Source organism: Orcinus orca, chromosome 8 (assembly GCF_937001465.1).
Source record: "Orcinus orca chromosome 8, mOrcOrc1.1, whole genome shotgun sequence".
Lineage (NCBI taxonomy): Eukaryota > Metazoa > Chordata > Mammalia > Artiodactyla > Delphinidae > Orcinus > Orcinus orca.
In genome coordinates, this window is record NC_064566.1 from 25868482 (window position 1) to 25889343 (window position 20862).

General features: G+C 46.7%; 1 protein-coding gene across 10 annotated transcripts in view; it reads left to right on the forward strand.

Moving 5' to 3' along the window:
* Nucleotides 1-16283, forward strand: part of WT1 (WT1 transcription factor) — a 49371-nt gene extending 33088 nt beyond the window's left edge. For 4 of the 10 annotated variants that reach the window (XM_012537433.2, XM_049714228.1, XM_049714233.1 and 1 more), the window contains 5 exons: nt 4963-5059; nt 7585-7735; nt 11370-11459; nt 12075-12167; nt 14872-16283. In XM_012537433.2, coding sequence (XP_012392887.1) covers nt 4963-5059; nt 7585-7735; nt 11370-11459; nt 12075-12167; nt 14872-14993 — 553 coding nt within the window. In that variant the 3' untranslated portion in view covers nt 14994-16283. The remainder of the gene's footprint in view (nt 1-4962; nt 5060-7584; nt 7736-11369; nt 11460-12074; nt 12168-14871) is intronic. The other 6 variants (XM_004263968.2, XM_049714230.1, XM_004263969.1 and 3 more) reach the window with 3 other exon arrangements.
* The last annotated feature ends 4579 nt before the right edge of the window (nt 16284-20862 follow it).

Consider the following 20862-nt stretch of genomic DNA (forward strand, 5'->3'; position numbering starts at 1 on the left):
TGTCTTAAGTGTCTTTATCGAGCTGGTGAGTGGTTTCTCATGCAGTGCTCCGGGGCATGAAGGAAGAAGCAGTTGCATTACTCAGCCTCCTCATGTTACCACTGGCTCTTCTCCCCACCTGCTGGACCCATGGCTGCCCTCATTATACCTAACTGTACCCCATTGTGCTCTCCCTGATTATCTTGGCCAAAGAGTCAACAAATCCATTTCCCCTGTCATTCAGCCAAGTCCAGTATCTTATCTGTCAAAGAGAAATTTATGAGGCAACAGAACAGAAAAACATGAAAACTTTTTATAAAGCACCAATTTTTTTCCCTAAGAAATTCCAGCCTCACTCAGGCTTGGTGCATGTGCCTTTCTGTGTGTAGTGCCAAGGTTCCTTTACTTTCCCCTCATTACCTGGCTTGGAAGGTAGACCCAGTCACTGCATGCATTTCTACCCTAAGGGAGATACGGGGTGTCTCAGCTGCTTGGTCTGGTGGGATTCATGCTGTGCTCTAGAACCTGCTTTCTGATATCAGCTTCATGAATGATAACACCCTTGTCTCTGGGTCATGACCAATTTTTACCCCACAACTATCTGGGGCTCTGTGATTCCTTTATTTGAAGGGTGTATCATTGGCCCCAGAAATCTCTTCTCTAGGCTGATAGCTCCTTGCCCTTTAATGGTTTCAGACCTCTAGGAATCCTACCTTCATTCCTGTTTGGTTCATCCACAGCATACTTATTGGAACTTTTAAAGTCTGATCTCTTTGGGGGTAAAGCTTTGTTTCACTTCACCATTTAAGCTCGCAGCTGGGTCTTAACAATAGCTATTGACCCAACGGCAGCTGCCACGTTCCTGAGCTTTTCTGTCTCAGATTAATTCCTGCTTATGCTCTGTTGGACTGGACCCCATCTAAATGGCCAGATTCTTTATGATGGCTTCCCTCAGGTTGCCCTATGGCGAGACCTTCTAGGATCTTGTCACTGCCTTGGATACCAGAGAATAACTATACATACTGTTAATATAATAGTTCCCAACAACAGCAAGGAAGAGTTTTTCCTCTTATGAAAACAGAAAAGGTGCTTTTCAAATGTTGAGATAACATGAAATGGGATGGAAAGAAAATGCTTTGGAAGCCAAATCAAAAAGATTTCAATAGTTGAGGATAGCTTGCTAAAAGAAATAGAATGGGATTTGAAGGATAAATGTGTAGTCCTGAATTGCAGTTAAAAAAAAAAATCACGCCTTCAAGTTCAAGGTTGGAATACCTGCCTTAATTGTGGTTTGTGCTAGGGTGGGAGTTGGAGATTTTATTTGACTAAGGAAGACCACTCTGACCTGAGTGCTAAGACGGCGTGTGCTCTTCGATGTGTTAGCAGTACTCTGTCCAGGTTGAGAAGGGAAGCCCCAGACCCTCTGCCCAGGGATTGAGCTCTGGCAGCCTGTGGGCACAACACATTGTATTGACTAGCATACTGATCTTGAAAACTTCGGAATGGAATCTCTTTGGGTAAGGCATATACTCTCCGGTGTTAGGTATTTATGTTATTTCTCTGTTTCTAAAGACTTTTTAAAAAATTTTATTTTTGGCTGCTTTGGGTCTTCGTTGCTGCGTGTGGGCTTTCTTTAGTTGCAGCGAGCAGGGGCTGCTCTTCGTTGCAGTGCGCGGGCTTCTCATTGTGGTGGCTTCTCTTGTTGCAGAGCACGGGCTCTAGGGCGCTCGGGCTTCAGTAGTTGTGGCCCACGGGCTTTAGAGTGCAGGCTCAGTAGTTGTGGCTCACGGGCTTAGTTGCTCCGTGACATGTGGGATCTTCCCGGACCAGGGATGGAACCTGTGTCCCCTGCATTGGCGGGCGGGTTCTTAACCACTGCGCCACTGGCGAAGTCCCTCTAAAGACTCTTGGGATCCTCCTTTCTCAGTCCCTTATTTAAATACTGTTCACGGGTACCGGGGTCCATCCTAAGCCTACACTTTGAGAGGGGCTTCATAAAATGAAGGGGATGAAGAAGAGGATGATCTGGAAAGCACGGAAATTAGAGGCCAGTTCACATTGTCGTAGTTGTGAGAGCCACCGCTCTGTAGTCTGGAGAGCTGTCTGCAGGTACCTGAAGGATTGTCATGTGGAAGAGGAGTTAGATTCAGTCCATCTCTGGGAATTTTTCAGGACTACACACCTTACTTCAGTCACAAAGTTGAGAGGATACAGAGGGGAGCAAGTCAGTCTGTCTGTCTTCAAGGCCAAGTTTACCATACAGAGGAGGAGATACACAGAGACGGCTGTAAATTAGTAATACTCTCTGGTTCTCCAGAAAACAGAAATGAGGAGGCAGATTTCTGCTCAGTTTAGAAAGCCCTTTCCTAACAATTAGAGCTCTCCCCAAGTGGAGTGAGCTGCCTTCAAAACTAGTCACCAATCCTGTTGTCCAGCTCATGAGGATGAGCTGGAGAAGCTTTGAATGGGGGTCAGAGTAGATGATTTTTCTGCCTTTATTAATCTATGGTTCCGAGTCCCCTGACTTGCTTTCCTTTACTTACCCAAAGGGAGTTATTACCATACTGAATGCCCACGGGTTGTACTCAGTGTTTTAGGCAGACCACGCTGGGAAGAGTGTGCGGTTGCAGGGTTTCTACTGGGTGGAATTGCACTGGTGAGTTTGGAGACACAAGAGCCGATAAGCAGGGACCTGGCTGGTTTTCTTGTTCACGGACCTGGTAGAAGAATCTAGTGGCGTATTTGGCAGGTACAGTCTTGTTGCTTCTTTTGTTTGTTGGTTGCATCTGGCTGTGAGGATTATGGCATCCCCTTTCAGTGGTGCAACACGTCATTTACTGGGACAAGTACCCTGAGAGAAGTCTGTTTCCTATGTCCCGTCCCCACCCCGCTCCAGGAATCCAGATAACATCCAGAGATTAGCTCCCAAGACAGGAGATTCCAAGTTCTTCCTCTTTGATGGTGGAACTTTAAAATAAGTCAGACTTCTATCGTCGGGTCCCTAAAAATCCCTCAGCCCTACAAAACATGTAAGTCACGTTTTGGCTCCATGCAGAAGGCTAAACCAAGCAAAGGCAGCATCTCTTCACAGCCTTTGAGGCAAAATCTGGCAGCACCATTCTTTATTTTTTTTGCGGTTCACGGGCCTCTCACTGTTGTGGCCTCTCCCGTTGCGGAGCACAGGCTCCGGACGCGCAGGCTCAGCGGCCATGGCTCACGGGCCCAGCCGCTCCGCGGCATGTGGGATCCTCCCGGACCGGGGCACGAACCTGCATCCCCTGCATCGGCAGGTGGACTCTCAACCACTGCGCCACCAGGGAAGCCCTAGAGTATAGTTGATGTACAACGTTGCGTTACTTTCTGCTGTACAGCAAATTGTATCAGTTATGCATATACGTATATACTCTTTTTTAGATTCTTTTCCCATACAGGTCATTACAGAGAATTGGGAAGAGTTCGCTGTGTTACACTGTAGGTCCTTATTAGTTATCCATTTTATATATAGTAGTGTGTATATGTCAGTCTCAGTCTCTCAATTTATCCCTCCCCCACCCCCAAGGTAATTTTTTAAGCAGATTTATATATTTCACATACTATACCATTCACCCATTTGCAGCGTACAGTTCAATGGTTTTAGTATATTCACACAGTTGTATGACTAGTATCACAATTTGAGGACATTTTTACCAGTCACTCTCCATTTCCCCTCAAAATCCTCAGTCCTAGGCAACCAACCACCCATCTCCTTTCTGTCTCTATAAATTTGCCTGTTCTGTATGCTTCTTATAAAGAGTCACACAACAGGCGGTCCTTTGTGACGGACTTCTTTTTCTTAGCATAATGTTTTCAAGGTTTGTCCCTTGTCGTGTACCAGTACTTCGTTCCTTTTATTGTCAAATAGTATTCCATTTTAGGAATATACTATATTTTCTTTATCCACCATCAGCCAATGGACGTTTGGGTTGATTCCACTTTTTGGCTGTTGTGAATAATGCCGCCAATAAACAATGTATACACGTTTTTGTGGAGAAATATATCTTCATTTCTTATGGGAATATACCTAGAAGTGGAATTTCTGGGCCATATGATAACTTTATGTCTAACCTTTTGAGGAACGGCCAGCAGCTGTACCATTTTACAGAGGCGTTTCATAAAAGCTCCCCGTGGTGAGTCTAGATACGATTATACTGTGCTGCCCGTGTGGGCTGGAACCCTCTCTCTGCCTCATCTGGAAGTAAGATAACTGCAGAACAGAGATCAGCTTGTACCCGAAGGGGAGAATACTTTCAGAGCAGAACATCCACCCCTTCCAAGGTGTTCTTTTCAACCTTCTCCATCCCTCAGCTCTTGATAGTAGTCCAAGGTCAACTGAGCTCTGACTAGAGGACTGGTCAGAGGAAGGAAGGAGGAAGATTACCTATGCATTGTCCACCTAGGGTACGGGTTGGCTGCAAAGAGTTAAGCTGATCTGGAAAACTGATCTGTGGGTTAAGTGGAGCAGAGCCACAGATGTGTAATCCCCACTTCTGAGGATGTGACATCTCTTCTTGTAAGTGTCATCACTTAGTTGGTGCTATCTGGTAAAAACTGAGTCATGAGGTGCCGAGAAAAATTCCTTGCACTCAATGTGAAACTTGAGGCATCTGCTCATTCCTGAGATACTCACAGCTGTCAGCCCCGTTTTGATGGTAAACAATTTGCTGCGGATGAAATCCTGCACTGTGACTTTCCCCCGCTTGTCTGAGAGAGGCATAGACCCAGGTGGTGTGCCCTTGAGAATCTGAGCGTGAGGGTGACCGGAGGATTGAGCAACCCCGCCTTTCACAGAGCCCTGTTTCCAAAGCAGCCCCAGTGGAGGAAGACAGAAACCAACCGTATCGTCCCAGGAGCTTTTAAAGAACATTCCTTCCGCTGCAGATGTGCGTTTCCAAAGGGTGCCTGTGAACCAGCCTGAGTCTTGCTCTCCCTTCTTTGTGTTTGCAGCCACGGCACGGGGTACGATAGTGATAACCACACCACTCCCATCCTCTGTGGTGCCCAGTACAGGATACACACCCACGGCGTCTTCAGGGGCATTCAGGTGAGTATGCAGGGGCCCCAGATGCCTCTTTCCTTCCCAACAGTCTTTCACTTCCTTGCTGAAGGCCGTTTGGCCCTGGCAAGTCTGTTCCTACTTGTAGGCTCCTGTGACAGCAGGGACCCCTCCTCTTCCACTGGGGCAGGTTGGGGGCCTCCTCCTCTCCAGAGGCCAGTGTGGGTGTGGCCGCCTCCCTGACTCAGACCAGGATGCTTCCTGCAGAACCCCTTCCCTTCCTCCTTCACTGCCTAACTCACCTTCTCCCGGGTGGGCCGCGCACATCTTGTATCGGGGGGGGTAAATGAGCTTGAATTAATGACCTGGACTCTTGACTCGTAAGGAGACTTGGTCTGCAAGGTAAAGTGCCCAAAGTTAGAGTCTATCATTGCTAATAATAACAATAACAATGATAACAGCACCATGTGTGGCTGGACACTTTCTATATGCCAGGCATTGTGCTAAGTTTTATACATGGACTTTCTTTTAAAGATAGAATTCATTTTTTCCGAGCAGTTTTTAGGTTTAAGGAAAAACAGAAAGTACAGAGAGTTCCCATATCCACCCCTCACCCCATCCCTTGGTCTCCCCTGTTATTAACATCTTGTATTGGTGGTACATTTGTTACAATGATGAGCCAATATTGATCCATTATTAACTGAAGTCCATAGTTTACATTAGGGTTCACTTTGTGTGTTGTGCAGTTCTAAGGGAGAGTAAAGAAAGTAAAGTAAAAAGGCTGACGTTTTCCGAGAATTCAGGAAACTCGATGGAAGGCCACCTCCAGGGAGCCTCTTTTCGTTGCTCAGAACCATGCGCAGCTACCAAGGGTTTGTGTTTGTGACTGTGGCATGTGACTCAGTGTCTGCAACATGAGGAACGGCTGAGATACTTTCACCGGCCTGGTCAGCACACTAGAAACAAATTGTGTGTGGGCCAAGTCCTCACGTGATGTGTGGGGCAAGTGCTCTGAGATGTCCTGATTAATGTTTCCAGAAGCATCATGGTGATAGAACAGCGTGCTCCCTCATCTCAGGCCTTCCAATGGTGGGAATAAAGGCAAGGGTTACAGAAATATGATGGAAATCAGATGGAAATTAGACAAGTACCGTCAGACTCTTTTCCACCAGGACGGACATTGACAACTCAGATTTATAGCCTATTGCCGTGTGTGCTGCCTTCAGAATGAATTAAAGGAAATGTAAAAAGCTCCTTTTGCCTTCCTTTCCACCAAGCGCAGTTTGTCAGACGTGCTGTCATGGCCTCTGATACACTCCAGACCAGTCGGGTGTTCATTTTCTGCTAGAGTAGACCAATCGGACACAGCTGGCTCACCATTTAAACTTATGCCACATTTTGCCTTGAGGCAAAGTCAGGAGTGGGATTACACAACCTCCTGCCTCAGAACGGCGAAGCCTCACCCCTGTCCTCACTGGAGAAAGTTCAGCCAGATCCTGGGAACTGCGCCCTCTGAATGCACTGAGCGACCCTGGGCCAGCCCGCCTTCTGAGACTACTGTACGTTTTCTTCAAAAAGATCTCACGGTGCAAGGCAGTGTGAAATAGGAATGCAAACAGGAGCTTGGGGGTGGTGTGGGAAGTGCACAGGGCAGGAGTGCGTTAAGTGCAGAAGTGTTTCCAGGTCTTAACACAAAGTATGGCCGTGCTCTTGGGCCTTGACTGCACATCTGTGAGAGCACAAGGGATACAGTGATCCCTCAGGCACTTCCACTGTTCCTGTCTATGACTCGTTGGTTCCAGGAGCCTAAGGGGCTTTTGCCTCACTGTTTCCCTGTAGCTCCTTTTCATGGAGGACCGGCCATGCACACACTCACTCGCACAAGGTAAGGGGGATCAGAAGAATGCCCTGAGATGGACACGAGAAGTGGATGGAAGGCGGACACAGTGTTTCTGAGTGTCTCTAGTAAAGGATTGGCTACACCATGGCCCTCCTGGAGTTTCAGCTCCCTTCACAGACAGAACCTCCATATCCCAGGAGCTCCTTCTTCCTTGTCATTTACTCATATGTGGAAGGTCTGCTCAGTTGGGGGTTCATTTAACATCCTTTGTTTTTCTCTACTAAGGACTTCCCAACCCATTGCAGATTGGGCCCAAGGTCATGTGGCTGGGTGTCCCGAGGGGGAGGGAATAGAATAGAACCTGGAGCTTTGGACTTCCAGACCTCACTGCCTCAAGAGGAGAAGCTGAGAGACAGGATGGATGGGGAGCTCTTCCAGTCACCAGCGTTTCTTTTCCAGATGCTCCAGATCAACAGCACCAAACAAACCTTATTTCAAGCCCCCGTTCTGGTTGATAGCCATGATGCTGTTAGAGCACTGCGTTCTAGAATATTCTGCTCTGTCACCCATTAGTGATATCTGCTGCGGGCGCCTCGGGTGTGGTGGGGAGTGGCTTAGGCCTCACATCCGCCATCCCTTCTTTGGGAATACTTCAATGCTCACTTTCCTTGGGACCAACATGAATGTTCACATGTGCCTTAAAACCTCCGTTTCTCTTACACTCTGCTTGCAGGACGTGCGGCGAGTGCCCGGAGTAGCCCCGACTCTTGTTCGGTCGGCATCTGAGACCAGTGAGAAACGCCCCTTCATGTGTGCTTATCCGGGCTGCAATAAGAGATATTTTAAGCTGTCTCACTTACAGATGCACAGCCGGAAGCACACTGGTAAGTGCGTCCACTGTCCAGCCTTGGCTCTGGTGGCCTTTGGGCAGCGGTGGCCCAGGAGCCCCTGCTCCTGGCTCCTGTGCTGCCGGGACACAGGTGATTTCTGGGATGGAAAGTAGGTGCTGCTTTCAAAGATCTGGCCCAGGTGATGGGAAAAGGATGCCAGGTCATTTTGTATCCTGATTGTCCATCCTTTATTAAAGAAGGGCAGAGCAGAGTAGGTGGAGAGAGAATCCCATAGAATTAAAGAAATCTGTGTTTGAATTCTGGCTTCACCACCAGGTGGTGTGACCGTGAGCAAGTTACCTAACTGTTCTTCAAATTTCACTTACCTCACCTACCTTATACAATGGTTGAGACTAGATTAACTTCTAAAATCAAATTGAATTATAGGAGTTAGAGATATGAAACATACAGTTCCTATGTTAATAGGTCTGAATAGATGATAGTGTTACTTTTATAATTCTATTAGTATCTCTTAAGGGAGAGGAGCTGGCCTGGGAGCTTGGTAATCAGATGATTCTGAGAGCTTGATATGCAAGGTCATCATAAGACTTAGGAAAAGATGGTCCAAAGAAGAACTTAACTGCTTGGGTTAGTAATAACCAACCAGATAGGAACGGGAAAATGGCTTGTAGGTTTAGTTTTTGATTTCAATCTTTAAAAAAAGGGATGATGATTTTTGATGATGTTTTAAAGAAAACTGGATTTTCCCACAGGTCAAGGGGTCTGCCTCTGGGAAAGAGAGAGTTGGCCATGTGCTGTTGTTGGCTGCCTTGAATGTGAACAGCCATTTCACAAATGTCTGCTCCTGGCCTTGTGGGCACTAGATAGGAGTGTGGCTAGGTCTCCCCTACAGAAAAGCTGGGCAAAGCACAGGCTTTCCTGCTGGGGAGTTGGTACCATTCTTTCCACGACAGAAGGGAAGATACATTGTTATGATTACCATTATTATTTTATTGTTACTGTGGACTTTGCTTCGGAGAAGCTGGAGAAGAAAGTGAGCTGCATTCAGATCTCTTTAGACCATTGGTCTTTGCTAAGCCATTGCGTCTGGAGGATGCAATTCTGGCATAGACCTGAGTTTGCACTCAGTAAACCCCTTGCTTTGAAGCTGAAGATGAGAGAACCGGTTGCATGTTATATTTTTACATATTTCCCCAAATGGGATCATTTGAAAACTATCTGTTAAGATTATAAGGAAAATGATAAGGTAAAGTTCTGCCTAGACGGATGTAATACATCGAAGGCAATGTGGTTGTAGAAATTTTAATGGGAAAGAGGCACTTAGAAAACAGTGAGGGTTAGATGTCTGTGGGAAGGGAAGGCAGTGGGCAAGATAGTCATGACCCCCAGACCCGCTGGAACCTTTAAGAAACGCTTCCTTGGGCTTCCCTGGTGGCGCAGTGGTTGAGAGTCCGCCTGCCGTTGCAGGGGATGCGGGTTCGTGCCCTGGTCCGGGAAGATTCCCACATGCCGCGGAGCGGCTGGGCCCGTGAGCCATGGCCGCTGAGCCTGCGCGTCCGGAGCCTGTGCTCGGCAACGGGAGAGGCCACAACAGGGAGAGGCCCACGTACCGCAAAAAGGGCGGGGTATTTAACAACGCTGAAGTCCCCTTCTTAAAAGAGTGCCATCTTTTTGTATTTATTTATAATAATAGTACAGACTATTATGTTAAGTATTTTTATATTAAATACTTCCTATGTGCCAAATTCTCTACATGCATTATTTCATTTAATCCTCACGCACAATTATCTGGTGGTAGGATATAGGGAAGCGGGACTTAAACTCATGACTTTCAACTCCAAGTCACAGGCCCCCTTCTCAAAGAGTCTGTGGTCTGTTTTGGAGCCAAGACATACACAAATGAAAAGGGACAGAGAGTGTGTGAATCTGGAGGTGCTGAGAAGACTAGCTCGAGTGAGCGTCGTTCGTTTCTTGGAGGAGGAAGGGCTTGGGTTAACCATCAAAGGGTTGGCAAGGTTGGGCAGAGGAAGTAAAGGATGAGCAGCAGCAGAAAGGCAGAGAAAAGACATGAGACTGAACAGGAGTGTTGCTTTTCCCAGGTTGAAGAGGTGAAGCTTGAGTTGCTGGGCTGGATATCAACAGAAAGTTAAGGAAAGGCTCCTGCCCTCAGGATTTTCCAGCTCGCGGCAGAACTAGACCTGGACACAGCCCCATGTTAGACGTTCTGTAATAAGTTCTGTAATGAGGGAAGGAAGGGCTTTCTGTGTGAGCATGAAGTTTCCAAGAAGGCATCGCAGAGGAAGCGGCGTTTATGAGGGACGTGCAGTAGAGTTTTGGATGGGTTAGGAATCCAGAGATAGGGATGGAGGATGTTTAGTGTGAGCAAAGTACAAGGCAGTTTTGGGGAATGGTGAGCTCTGTAGAGCAGGAATATAGATTAATCAGGGAAACAGAGGGGGTCATGAGGCTGGAAGGGTAACCAGGCACTGCCCAGCAACAGAAAGAGCCAGCTGACCCTGGGAGGGCTTGCTCTCCATCCCAGAATGCTGGTGACTCAGAATTCTCATAAGAAGGTGGGCTGGCCCAGGGTCGCTCAGTGCATTCAGAGGGCGCAGTTCCCAGGATCTGGCTGAACTTTCTCCAGTGAGGACAGGGGTGAGGCTTCGCCGTTCTGAGGCAGGAGGTTGTGTAATCCCACTCCTGACTTCTCTTGGGTAAAGGGATACCAAAAACTCTAAAGGCTCTGGCTCCTGGTTTAACTTGAGCACCTCACAACCATGCAGCTGTGTATGCCTGACTCAGGAATGGGAAGTCAGTAGCAGAGAACACCACATCTTCCGGCCATAAAACATAAAACACTTCACGGGGCTGGCTCCGAGGCACATCCGTCCCAGAATTCTGCCTCAGACTCAGCCTAGGACTTAAGACTGCTTTGGTTTATTATTTGTTTAAATATTCTCTGCCAGTACTTTTTGAGCACTGTCTCTGTGCTAGGCACTGGACTAAGACCCTTATGTGGATGGTCTGTTGTAATCTGCTTATAAATCCTTGGAAGTTGTCGGATTATTGGCTCCATTTCACAGTGAGGAAATGATACCTCAACCAGCCCTTTAAGTGGAAGAGCTGGATGTGACCCCAGCGTCAGACTCCAGAACCTGAATTCCCTTCAATTCTTTTTTTAAAATTTATTTATTTTTGGCTGCGTTGGGTCTTGTGTTGCTGTGTGCGGGCTTTCTCTAGCTGCAGCGAGTGGGGGCTACTCTTTGTTGCAGTACGCGGGCTTCTCACTGCCGTGGCTTCTCTTGTTGCGGAGCACGGGCTCTAGGTGCTCAGGCTTCAGTAGTTGTAGCACGCGAGCTCAGTAGTTGTGGCGCCCGGGCTTAGTTGCTCCGCAGCATGTGGGATTTTCCCGAACCAGGGATCGAACCCCCTCCATTCACTTCTAACGCATCCTTATTCACGCAACCCCCTTCTATGCCTCCTGCCCATGAGTGTATGTGTAGGCGGGTCTTTAACCTCACACTGCGGTTGGCAGCCCATCCCTGAAACCTTCCACCCAAGTGCCTTCAGCATTTTGGGATCCCTTCAGTCCCAGTAAGAGAAGTTGCCTCTAATGAGATCCTCATTTCCAGTATCATTTTCAAACGGAATATGTGTCTTCCCCAAGGTGAGAAGCCATACCAGTGTGACTTCAAGGACTGTGAGCGAAGGTTTTCTCGTTCAGACCAGCTCAAAAGACACCAAAGGAGACACACAGGTTTGTAGGCTCCCTTCTCGTTGCTGGCAGTGTGTTCCCTCGGGTCATGGTTGATTTTGTGATTCTCTTTATTGTTCAATATGGATGTGAGAGGGTCAGCCATTTGTTTGTTTAGTTTCTCCAATAATTTTTTCCCCCTAATCTCTGGGGGTTTACCTTCCCTTAAAGGGAAAAAAAAAAAAGAAGAAGAAGAATGGAAAGAAAAAGAAACATCCCATATTTCCCCTGAAAACCACAGAGCCATGATATTCCCATTAGCAATTTGCTGTTGATACACTGAGTGTCAGTAAAGAACATGGGTGGTGGAGAGCAAAATCCCATTTGTAGTGTGTGATTCACTTTTTCAGTCTCAGACACAGCTGAGAACTTGGTGAGAAGCTGGACATTTGTGGTTAAGCAGTAGTTGTTCCCAAGACCACAGGTCTTCAAGGATTACTGTGTAGAATCAGCTGGTTCCTGCTGGGCCTGGGGTACTGGGGAAATCTGAGGGCGAGGCAGATACTGTAGGCATGGCTGGAGATGCCTGGCTCCTCGGGCCGCCGGGAAGCAGGCCTCGTGGGCCTTGCTTTGCCCCACATGGTTAGGGCCACGGCTAGACCTTCTCTGTCCGTTTAGGTGTGAAACCATTCCAGTGTAAAACTTGTCAGCGAAAGTTCTCCCGGTCTGACCATCTGAAGACCCACACCAGGACTCATACAGGTAAAACAAGTGCGTAAACTTTTCTTCACATTTATTTTTCATTATTTTTTTAAACTACTGTTGAATGGAGTTGCTTGTGATGAGAGAGACTGGAAAAAACAAGTGTAAAAGTTCTAAGCAGGTTTAGATTCAGTGGAGAGAAAGCACAGTGCATGGCTATCTTTAAATAACAACATTGTTTAAGAAGGAATGAGGGTGGGGGACACAGAGCATAAGAGATGTGAAAAGAACTCTTTTCATGAGTGTCCAGAATGAAGTGAAGAGATAAGCTAGGTCCCTGCTGTTCCCAATTTGTTGCATCACATTTTTATCAACTCAATTTGATAGGATAATCAACCTTACAGAAAAACAGCAAAAATTCTAGCAAGCCAAACACTTATTTTCCTGAAAGTTTGCGTTTCACAACACTATTTTCAGAGGACTGAATCTTTGCTCTGCTAAAAGTTAGTGTTGCAGGAGCAGTCCTGGTTTCTGCCAGACCCATATCAGCGCGTGGGTATTGTTTCCTTCGTGCTGGAATAGAGAGGAGAATAGGACATCAATTCACTGGCTGCTGAAAGTTTTTGCTTCTCCACAAGGCTGGTGTGATTCATAATGAAAATAGCACCATCTTTGTTGTGTGTTTTCTAGCTTTGGAGGGAGGGCCAATGCTTAGGTTATCTCATTTTATCTTCGCAACATCCTTGGAAGAAGAGGAGGGTAGGCACGTTTTATCCCCATTTTACAGATGAGGAGGCTGAGGCACGTGATAAAATGACTTTGTCTAAAGTCCCAAAGCTAGTAAGTAGCAAACCCAGTTCTGTCTTCTCCCAGCCCACCTACCCACTGCCTTCTTTGTTGGGGAAAGAGCCTGGGTTCACCTTGCAGCCCAGGGAGGATAGAGAATAAAGAAGAGACCCAAGGTCAGCAGAGTTGAATTCCATTGAGAGACTGAGGAGAATGATGACTGACAGGAGGAGAGGTTGGGATTTGTCCATCAGGAGGTGTTCTTTGACAGCATGGCTGGCGGTTGGTGGGGGTGGGGACAGGAACCAGATCAGAAAGAGCAGAGGAACAGTGAGTAGGAGGTGAGGGAAATGGGAGGTAATGAGCCCCTGTGAAGTCCTGGATTCTCAGCCCCAACAGGCTGTACGTACTGACAGTCAAGTCACCTGTGCCCCAGAGTTGGTGGGATGGGCATCTCATTCCCTTACTCACGTGCCTTTGGTGTTACTTCTTTGCCTTCGTCCTGAGCTCATAACTTGGTGGGAAAGAGTTATCGTCGCTTGTACCCTGCCCCCTGCCCGGTGCATATCTGTATATGTACAAAGTGACCTATGTCACCAGCAGATTGTTTAATGCTCTATTTGACTGGCCTCCAGTTCTGACCCTGGAACAGCACCTCTCCTGGGACATTTCTCAGTGCTTGCCCCATCCACTAGTTCTCAGAGAACGCAATATGGGACTAGCCATATCCTGAGAACATCCCCAGGTGGTACGGGAAGAGGCTCCTGCAACATTTTTACTTAGGATTAAGCTATGGCTGTATTTCCATTATGTCGAGGTCCAATGCATCGAGGTATGATGCAGCAACGTGTGTGGGCTTTGGAATCAGACAGACCTGGATTTAAGTCTTGCCTGGGTCTGCCCTCACCAGAGGTCCAGCTTCATCCGTAGAGTGGGGATAATAATGCTGGCCTTACAGGCTGCTGTAAGGAGTACACGAAATTATATATGTATGTGTGTGTGTGTGTGTGTATATGTATGTATGTATATATTTGAATATATATGTATGTATATATGTGTGTGCATATATGTATGTATGTATATATTTGAATATATGTGTATGTATATGTGTGTGTGTGTGCATATATGTATGTATATATATTTGAATATATATGTATGTATATATGTGTGTGTATATATATATTTGAATATATGTGTATGCATATATGTGTGTGTGTGATATCCCAGCACAAGGCTCGGCACGTACTAGGCATTCATAAATGCTGATTATCTTCCAAAATGAGTCTTGGGAGGATCTTCTGAGGCCTCCTTAGGTGGAGAAGCCTCGATTTTTTGGCAAGCTTGTTAAAAATCTCAAAACCATGCCTCAGTTAGAATCTTCTGTATAATGGGTATTATGCTGAGTAACCCTTTAAGGTGAAAGGAGCAAATACCATGTGCACTGATGTCAGTGATTTATTTAAAAAACACCCAGCCCATCCAGAATATCTATACAGACGGAGATATTAAAGCTACAGTCACAGCTCCGCTACTGGGTGGCTATCAATCAACAATATCCAGGGTGATGATCCTGAGGCCCTTGCCTCCCAATTAAGCTCAATTCCCTCCTTAAACAGCAAAGGGGAAACATTGACACAGTTCACAAAACAGTCTAATGGCAGGGGTTTTACCAAATGTTTTTCCCCCTTGATTAAATATGAATCGCCCAGACATTTCCATCAACTAGACTCCTTCTTTCTCTCCCATTTCCCAAGTCTTCTGACTCAATAACACTTTATAATTGTCACAGTATTTTCATCCTTAAGGCCCCAGAGGTGCTGCCACTTCAAGGCTGCTTGTGAGATGGGCCCGATTTGTTAGCTTAGGGAAAGAGTTAGAGAGAATCTGGAGTGGGTGTCTCGTGATGATTTAATTTGGGCCTTTGATGCTTGAACTTGCGCCCCATCTCTCCACCACAAGTGTCTCTGACTGGCCATTGTGTCAACAGGTGAAAAGCCCTTCAGCTGTCGGTGGCCCAGTTGTCAGAAAAAGTTTGCCCGGTCAGACGAATTAGTCCGCCATCACAACATGCACCAGAGAAACATAAGCAAACTCCAGCTGGCGCTTTGAGGGGTCCACGCCAGGCACCGTTCTGTGTCTTGGGCAGGACAGTGTGTGAACTACTTTCAAAGCTGACTTTAACATTCCTCCTCACTCGCCTCTCTAAGAAGGAAACGGAGGTTGATCTTCTTCATCCAGCTTCTGAGAAAGATGCCTGTACTACTGGATCCTACCAGGTTTGCCCAGAGGAGTTGGTCTCTACTTAGCCGACTTTTAGTTGACTCATAAGGCTCTGGAGAAGTGGCTGTCAGTGTCCAGTTAGTTAAAAGCCCATTGCCATTTGGTCTGGATTTTCCACTGTTAAGAAGAGCCGTTGATGGTAATGGTCCCCCCTGCCCCTTCTCCCTTTACGCTCATTTTCACGGGGAATGGAGTCATTGTACCTTTTTCCATCATAGAATATTTATAGGCCAGGGCATGTGGATGTGTCTGCTAATGTAAACTTCGTCATGGTTTCCATTTACTAACAGCAACAGCAAGAAATAAATCAGAGGGCAATGCACTGGGGGTGAGTCCCGTCCGACATTCCGGAGCTTAGGCAGGCCGCTAACCTGGAAAGCAGGATGTGGCGCCACCAGGCAACTTTTAAAACTCAAGCATTTCAAGCCGCTGAAAAAAGAATCAGAGCTAACCAGTACCTCTGCAGAGATATCTAAAAGAATCTTTTATCATTCAGTTAATTCAATGTAACATTAGCACAATGCTCTTAAGAAACCGTGCTTGAGGATCTGAGATTTTGTTTTCGTGTTTCTTTTTGACTTTTCTGAGTTGTAATCATATGCATCTTCAGAGATGTACATATCTCCTCACACAAAGGAAGTGGAATTCATTTTTATCATTTGGGGTGTCCTTAAGAGTATACAGACCACACTGGTTATGTGGCTTCAAGTTGTAAAAAATTAAAGTGACTCTAAAAGAAAATAAGGGCTGGTCCGGGATCTCCACTGATAAGACTTTCTTTAGTAACTTAAGTAACTTTGGGCCTACAAGTATATGTGAAAAAAAATGAGACTTACTAGTGTGAGGAAATCCATTGTTTAAAGGTGGTTGGGTGTATGTGTGTGTTTTGTTTCTGTTTTTTAAGGGAGGGAGTTTATTATTTACTGTTGCTTGAAATTATTGTGTAAATATATATATCTGATAATGATTTGCTCTTTGACAACTAAAGTTAGGAAATGTATAAATGTTAGATGCATCACTGTTTTGGTGTTGATCTTCCAACATATAACACTAAGTAACACTAAAAATGTAACCTGCATTTTTCACTTCGCTCTCAATTAAAGTCTATTCAAAAGGAAAGTGGTAAGATTCTATCAGCTGTATTGTGTACAAATCTTGAGGACAGTTGAACCTCTTTTAAACAGGTAAGATGCTGACGCTGACATCAATGACCACTTAAGTCTGTCCAGGTCCTGACCACTCGTTATTTCTCTCCGTTGAACCTCAGGTGGTAATTACTGGTCATAGAAGCAGCCAGAGAGCACCGCCTTCAGCTGTCATCATGCCACGTGGATGGCATGGGGGGAACTGTATTTTCAGAGTCATTTTCATCGGGCTCTCATTGCATCACTGCTTACTCCAGGTCAGCAAAAGAGAGCAGAGAGATGCAAATGATAACTGGTCTTTTTTGAAAAGTTCACTGCTATACACTGCAATCAGGAGAGTATAAACTGAACACCTAGTACAACCCAATTTACAATCGTAGTTGCTATAAATTAGCTCAGCAGGTTGGAAACTGCTTAAGACTTTCCAGGGCAGCCGAGTGTGAAAGGCAAAGATCTACGTTATCTATAAACTATAAACTCTCTTTCTGGTTCTGGTGGATGGTTTTTCAGTTGTAAATAAGGAGATTAATTTGGTGCCGCCCCTCTCAACTCCGTTATCTGGGAGCTTGCGCGCATTCCAGGCTTCATTTCTTCATTTAAAATGTATCTTGAGCAGACAGCAGCTCACAACAGAGACTTTTCTGCGTTGAAGTGCAGCTAAAAGTTTGGGCTGCCTAGAAGTCAGGTCCTGAGGCCCCTCTTGGTTACCATCTGGCTCTTGCATCACTGTTAATTATAGCCAGTGTAGTGACTCATTTGTATCAGCAGTTTTTATCTTTTCCTGCCAGAAGACGGCATTTCTCTGGAGAAGCTCAGGACGAGCATGGCAAACGTCAGCGAGTCAGAGCGAGCCAGGTTTCACAACAAAAGCAGTCACATTGTTTCATCTGCGCTAGGAAGCCCAGAGATTCTCACACTACTTTAGCAGGTTAGCTTGCAGTTAAGGTCATGGGCTTTGGAAAGCAGACCAACCTGGATTCAGATCCTGAGTCCTCAGTTTCCTTATCTGTGAAGTGGGGCCTTTTTGTCCCTATCTGTCTGATAGGGTCGTAGTGAGGATTAAATGGGGGGAAAAAGCATGAAAGCATCTAGTACATCGCCAAGGCTTCATAGCATCATCTAGGAAAATGATTACCTGAGAACTCATGCTAATTTCCTTTACCTCCCCCCTCCCCCCCTGCATCCTCTTGCAGTGTCCAGACATCTTCATGCAGAATGACAAACAAATCCGTTTCCATATACTACAAACCAGGGTTAAGGTTTGCAGCAATAGGGCTCTCGTCAGCCTCCCCACAGAGACCACATCTATTTGCTTTGTGCCTTTTGTAACACACCCAGTGGCACTGAGTGTGTGTTTTGAGACCCGTGGAGTTGACCACGAGCAGATTGTCAGGATGAAAGCTGGTCAGAGGGAGCTCGCTGTAGCTCAGGCTAGAGTCTATATGAGGTGCAAAGGTCAAAATGTACATTTTTCCATCTTGCTTTAGTAAAGTGTATGGTCCAATATCTTTAAAAGGCCACCTTCAGCCCCCCAGTGGATCTTCCCAGACTGTCTCATCCCGGCACCTCTGTAGCACTTAGAGTACATAACATTCAATAGTATTTTTTATGGGTATCATGCTTTCCCACCTAGGACCATCTACCTATAAGGTAGACAGGACAAGTATTATTCCCACTGTACAGATGAGGAAGCTGAGGCTCAGTGAAAGTAGTGGCTGAGGCAGGACTTGGTCTAGGGGTTCTGTATCCAAGTTTTCTTCCAAAACGTGCTCGATGATATAGACATGCACTCTGCTCCATGGTTTCATATCTACAAGTCATATCTTCCTAACCATGTGTGAGCTTCTAGAGGAGTGGATCGTCTCCCTTCCTGTGTTACTTCCTTGAGGACTTCTCAACCTTTAATATCGATGGACATTCCCTGAGGAATCTGTTGAATCACAGACTCCTATTCGGAAGTTCTGGGCTGGGGCCTGAGACTGCATTCCTAACACGCTCCCAGGCGATGCCCACCCTGCTGATCTGTGGACGACACTTTACAGAGACCTAACGGCTGAGCTCCAGAAATACTTGCTATAAGGTGACTGATGAGTTTTGCACCTAACACTCCTGAGACTGTCCCGAACCTTTTAAGCCTGTAGAGAGCGGCCGTGAAGATGGCCCGGGGCCCACTGCGATGAGCCCCGGGGCTGTGGGACAGGACATTGGTGCTGAATACAGTCAGAAGAGCTGTATGCAGGAGAGTCCATCCATGAGGAGCTTTGTTTCCAAAACAGCCTGACCGTCCTTTGTCAGTGACTTTCCCCCAGGTAAGGAGAAGGTGGTACACGGTCCCACCTGCATATCCAATCCTCACACCTCACTCAGGTCACATCTCCACAGCAGGCCTCTCCCTCCCTGATGCGTGCCTTCCAGCACAAACTGAAACCTCGTGGTCTTGGAGCGGATTTACTCCCTGTGAGCCAGGCAGGAATTCCCCACGTCTTGTCCCTACGAGGAGCCACTTGCTTAGCTCTTTGGGTACCAAAGGGAAAAGGAAAAAGGCAATGTCTTCCAGAGCCCTGTCCTCCCTGCAGGGTGTTTGCATCACTGATTTTGGACTAACAGGTGTGTCAGGAACAGGTGTAGGGGTGTGTGTGTGTGTGTGTGTGTGTGTAAATAGAACAGTGGTTCCCAGCTAGGGGCACTTTTCTTCAAAAGCTTGCAGCAGGCAGAGTGGCTCATAGGAACTTCTCACAGGTGAATGTATAAGAACTACAGTAAGGGAAACAAATCCCCAAGAAAATATGAAGGTCTCGGCCCTTTTTATTCAGGTCTTTACTTCTAGTGACTATTTTATTGTATTTCAAATGATTGAAATCCACACAAAACTTAATAAATAAATGTAAATGATACAATGTTGATGACCACATGGTCTGATTTCTTACACTGAGAAAGTAGCTGCTTCAGTGGAGGGCTCTGGGCTTTTCTCCATTTTTCAAGCAGCCTTGAGAAGGAAAGAGCGAGCCAGGCAGCATGGGAAGGGTCATCTCTCAGAGGGCTGGAGATCCACCCGACCAGCCAGCAGACAGCCATACGCAGTCAGGACCTCCTGAATAAAGTTTTGTTTCAGAGACTCGTGAGGGGATGAGGACCAACTCCTGAGGATGCAGATGCAGGGAAGTCAGTGCCTTTAAGCACGCTGTGAAAATCAGCTAGCTATGAGTGGGAGTCTCAGACAGATCTCAGATACAAGCAGCTAAGGCAGACGAAATTAGCAAATGTGAGTTTAGGAGTTAACAAGATATTCTTATGGAGCAGGGATGATTGAGAGATGGTCCAGGAGGAGGGGCTAAGATTAGTGTAGAAGGTGGGTTGGCTGAAACAGGTGGCTTCTCCCCTTCTCGGCATCCTGGGAGCATTGACGTTGACACTGGGCGAGAAGGATTGCCTGACACGGCAGGGATTCTGAGGGCCACTGAGGAGGCAGTTGGACTCCAGGAGAAAGAAAGGAGGGGTAGAAAGAGGGGGACAACTCTGCGAAGAAAGATGAGACAGATGAGGGATGGAGTGCAGATATCAGGGAGGTCTGTCAGGAAGAGGGGGCTTCTGTCTGACAGGGCCCGACGCCCCATGTGAACCCACCCCAGCTCTGTTAACACACACCCATGGCCTTCCCAAATGGGAGATGCTCAAGGGCTAACATGCAAATGATAATAATGGGGCCATTTATCGGACATTTATGTACAGACCAGTGCCATTGTACATGCATTCTCTTATTGAGAATGTTCCCAGTTTACAGATAAAGAAACTGAGACCCTATGCAGAGCTCACACAGGGTCTCACAGCTCACGTATGGCAGAGATTCAAACCTAACTCTGACTCAGAGCCCACACTCTCAACCCCTTCATTTTACAGTATTTATCCCCCTCGTCTCAGGGCATGTTGGCCTGGAGGAGGAACAGGAATGCCGAGAGAAGGCAACAGTGGCGCCTTCTTGCCCACCGGCTTGTTCGGATACTAGGAGTGTTTGCCAGGTGTCCAGAGGAAGAATAGGCATGGTTGGCAAAATGTTCCCTCCCCCCGTTTCCAGTTGCAGAGCCTGTTCGTAAAGTTTGGTTTTTGTTTTTTTGTTTTTTTTTTTTTGCGGTACGCGGGCCTCTCACTGTTGCGGCCTCTCCCGTTGCGGAGCAACAGGCTCCGGATGCGCAGGCTCAGTGGCCATGGCTCACGGGCCCAGCTGCTCCGTGGCATGTGGGATCTTCCCGGACCGGGGCACGAACCCATGTCCCCTGCATCGGCAGGCGGACTCCCAACCACTGCGCCACCAGGGAAGCCCGTAAAGTATGTTTTCATTCAATATTTTATATTAAACACCAGAACTTAAATGACCTAGCATAATGTTAGCCGGACAGTGATAAAAGGGGAAAATTGAGAAACACATCTAAAAGTTCAAGGTCAATGAATACTTTTTTAAAGCAGCATCCTGCTTTCCCCAGGAGCTCGGTGTCAGAGGGAGCGGGTGCAGGAGGAAGCTACTGGCGTCTAGTGACGGTGGAGGTGAGGGAAGCTCC